The 3,720-nt window shown below is 63.0% G+C and overlaps 1 protein-coding gene across 1 annotated transcript; it reads right to left on the bottom strand.

The window, feature by feature from the left end:
- Positions 1 to 1,613: 1,613 nt before the first annotated feature.
- LOC118452939 lies at positions 1,614 to 2,874 on the bottom strand. The gene is given in 3 exon segments (XM_035900770.1): positions 1,614 to 1,732; positions 1,735 to 2,439; positions 2,715 to 2,874. Coding segments are annotated over 3 exon segments (984 nt in total).
- Positions 2,875 to 3,720: the final 846 nt, after the last annotated feature.

The raw sequence follows: 3,720 nt of genomic DNA on the forward strand, positions 1-3,720 counted from the left end.
AACTGCTCCTGGGAACTGCGATTGCTCTGCCTGTGCTCTGCCTGGCTCCCCACAGCACTGTGCATCCCTGGAAGGCCAGGATGGGCCACTGAACCACCCGGCTCTCCCTTGATGGCACCCATCTTCCCAACACGAGAGCGATACCTCAAGCTGTCATGCTGGCTTGGCACAGGGGCAACCCAGGCGGTGGAGGCGTTGGCAGCCGATGGAACAGGCCACCAGCACCCCAGACATCACTAGGGCTTTTGTCACATGTGTGATTTAATGCAGAGATTTCAATCTTTTCCTGTCTCACAAAGCAAGCCCAGAGACAGATTCCTCTGTTTGTCACCTCCATCACCCACTGGGCGCTATTGCCTGTTCCCCTCCCACCTGGCTCTTTGCAGCATGGGCTCTGTCCTCCCTTGCTCCCTGAGCAGGGCTGCCCCAGCCCGCCCGGGGCCAGCGGATGAACGTACTCAGCACAGAGAGCTCTGTCTCCAGCCAGGGCCAGCCCCTGCAAAGCAAACAGTGTCCTCTCCTCTAGCCAGGAAATCCTGTGGCATCCCCCCCAAGCAGGCACTGAGCCCAGCTGCGTTTTCCCCTGAAACAGAAGTATTCTTGAAGACATTCTTCACCTTTTGGCAGGCCAGGGCTGAGATTTCCTTTTCTCTTTCCCACCTCTCTGCTTCAGCGCAGCTGGCAGTTTGATGCTTTCTCTCCTGGAATCCCAGTTACCTTTCTGCTCCAGTGTCCTGCGACTTGCCAGTCTATTCAAATTGCTGATTTGTTTTCTGCAGGTAGGGCAGGCGCTGGCATAATGTGCATTTTAAGGTCTTTTTTACATCTCAACCACTTGCTTTTGTGGATCTGCAAACTGCCCTGTCCATGCTGCCCACACTGTTGCAAACCGCCAGGCCTTGCCCCGTGTGGCGTCCCCCGAGTGTGTGACCCCAGGGACAGGGTAGCCCCATCTGAAACGCCTCTGCTGCGGCCATCCAGCTCTCCGTGCACAGGGTTGGTGGCACTTGCTGAAGTTGCTTCTCTCTAACAGCCCTGACTTTTGGGGTAAGCCCCTGCAAGAAAAAACAAAAGCTAAAATAACGAGGGGAAGGATGTTCCTAACCATTTGTCATCACCTTTGAAATGGAATTCCTCCTCCTCTGACCTCTCGCATCTCTGCTTTAAGAGCAAGATGGTTACAAACCCCAATTTAACTGTGCTTTGGCCATGGGCAGAGGGGTACAGGCTCTTTCACAGCAGAGCAGCAAAAGCAAGAGTTTGTTTCTGCTAGCAAATGGCAAGGCAATGCAGTGAGTGCTTTCCTAGCTTCTTTTTATTTTTATTTACCCTTGAAAGAAAAAGGACTGTTTTGCAGAGAGGCATTTTGGGTGGACTCACTGGCCCGAGAGGAGGCAAGGCGGGACCTCCCTCCACCCACCCCTGCTGCTCTGCCAGGGACTTGGCTGGGCCAGCACCGCGCCGGGACCCTACCTGGCTCCTCAGGGGAGAGCAGCATGCAGGAGGCAGCTCCCCGGCCTGCCCGGCTCCGACCGCAGCTGCCAACCCTCCTCTGCTGCCTCTGGCGCTGTCACACCGTTGTCCTGGGAAGGCTTCCTGGCGCCCAGCAAGAGTTAGAGACCTGCTTTTGCTCTGTGGGCGCCGACGTCCTTCGGCAGAGGCGTGGTGCTGGGTGCAGCGTCCGTCCCGATGGACACCGTCGCGGGCAGTGAGCAGAGCTGTGCTGGCTGCGGTGTCTGTCCCTTCTGCTGCGGGGGTGCCGTGAGGGTACTGTGGGGGTGCCGGGGGCTGCTGTGATGTGTCCGCAGGCCCACGGGGCATTGCTCTCTACGATGAGCCGGAGGAGCCCTGCCCCGGGGAAGTCCATGATGACCACCCCCCAACGCACAGGCTGCCCCCTCCGGCGCCGCAGGTGCTGGTAGCAGCGGGGGTTCACGAAGCGGGCCACCTCCTCGGGGCAGGTGAAGAGCCCGTTGCCAGAGCAGAAGGTGAGGTGCATGGTGGCAGGGTCCCCGATGGCCGCCCTTTCCAGGTGCCGCCGGGCCCGGGCCCACTTGCGCTCCAGTGAGAGCACGTTCCAGGCGTCGCTGATGCTCAGCTGCTCATAGGGGATGCCCAGCACCTCCCGCGCCAGTGCCTCCAGCACCACGATCTTCCCCCGCACCTGGCCCAGCGTTGGCACCTCCTCCCAGCACCACACGCGGCCCTGTCCTTCCTCCAGCAAGCAGCGGTGCAGCCGGGCGGCGAAGTCAGGCTGGCGGAAAATGGGCAACTCTTCCTTGATGCGCATGAGCACGGCCTCACCGGGGTGGGCGCAGAGGAAGCGCAGGGTGCGGCGCAGGACCCCCCGCAGGCTGGCCCGCTGGAAGGTGCAGAGGTGGTAGACGTGGAGCTCGCCCCGCGCCAGCTTGCACCGCACATAGGGCAGCAGGCTGCCGGCTGGGGCATGCAGTCAAAAGCTGCGCTGCGCTGGCACCGCGCCTCCATGCCGCCAGGAGAGCGGGTCCCCTGGTGCCTGCCCGGCCCCACCGAGCCCTGCTGTGGAGGAGAAGCAGACCGTGAGCAGTGGGAGCGCTGCGTGGCCCTCATGCATCCCAATCCCCCAGAGGTATCCCCACCAGCCCACGAAACCCTATAGCATACCATGTGCCCCATACACATGCACTGCCGCACCAAACAGTTCCCCTCCCACTCTCAAGCAGTTGTCCCAGTACCCCCAGGCCCCGGCGCGTCCCAGCCTCCCCCTCCTGCACCCACCTGGGTTTGCCCGCAGCAGCAGGGTGCAGCCTTGCTGGACAGGGCGTGCAGCCGTGGGTGCTGGTGGCACACTGGCAGGTAGAGCAGGATGCTGGCCATTAACCTGGTGACCATCATGACGCGCGTCCTGCCTCGCATGTGGCACGTGCGCCAGGGATTCATCCTCAGTCCTCGGCCAAGGGAAGTGCTGAGCAGACAGGCCGGGCTGGAAAATCGCCTGGCTGATGCCGAAAGCAGCCATTGAGGCCTCCGCACCTCCCTCCTCAGGAATCAGGACAAACGGGATCAGGGTGCTGCAGGGGCCCTTTTCGCTAGCCGTGGGAGCGGCTGTGCAGAGGCCCCCGGGGCCCCCACGCCCCCTCCAGAGCGATGCCCCCGGGTGGGGACCCAGCCCCCCCCGGTGATGAGTGCCATCGTCCCCGTCAGAGGGACAACGTCCAGGCAGGGATCTGGAGCAGAGCGCCCGTGCTTGCCAGCATGCCCCAGGACCTGCCCAGCAAGGGTCCCCTGGGCAGCAGGCTCCGTCCCCTCGCTCCTCAGGCACCGGTGGCTGCTTCACAGCAGAGTCACCGTGAGGCTGCTCCCGGGGGCAGGGCTGCCATCACCGCTGGGGTGTGAGCCCCATGGCTGTGGCTGGGTCTGGAGCTGGTGGCCGGGGTGGGGGTGACACCTCCTGCCCAGGGGACACAGCTACAGGGCACCCCGGTTGGCAACACACACCGAGCCCAGTGGTTTTTGGGGAAGAGCCGCCCAGCAGGTCACAGACCCCGCTGAGCACCCCTCCTGGGACACAGCCCCTCCACCTGAGCAGGGAGGGCACAGAGATCTTCCCGGGGACGCTTTCTGCCGTGGGCTCTGACACCCACAAGGGTGGAGGGACAGGAGGAGAGGTCTTCCCCTGCGCGCTGGCAGCGGCAGCGGGGCTGAGCGGGGTCCGCTGGGGCTCGGGGCGACAGCGGCCCT

The sequence above is a fragment of the Egretta garzetta genome, unplaced genomic scaffold (assembly GCF_000687185.1).
Source record: "Egretta garzetta isolate BGI_Z169 unplaced genomic scaffold, ASM68718v1 scaffold598, whole genome shotgun sequence".
Lineage (NCBI taxonomy): Eukaryota > Metazoa > Chordata > Aves > Pelecaniformes > Ardeidae > Egretta > Egretta garzetta.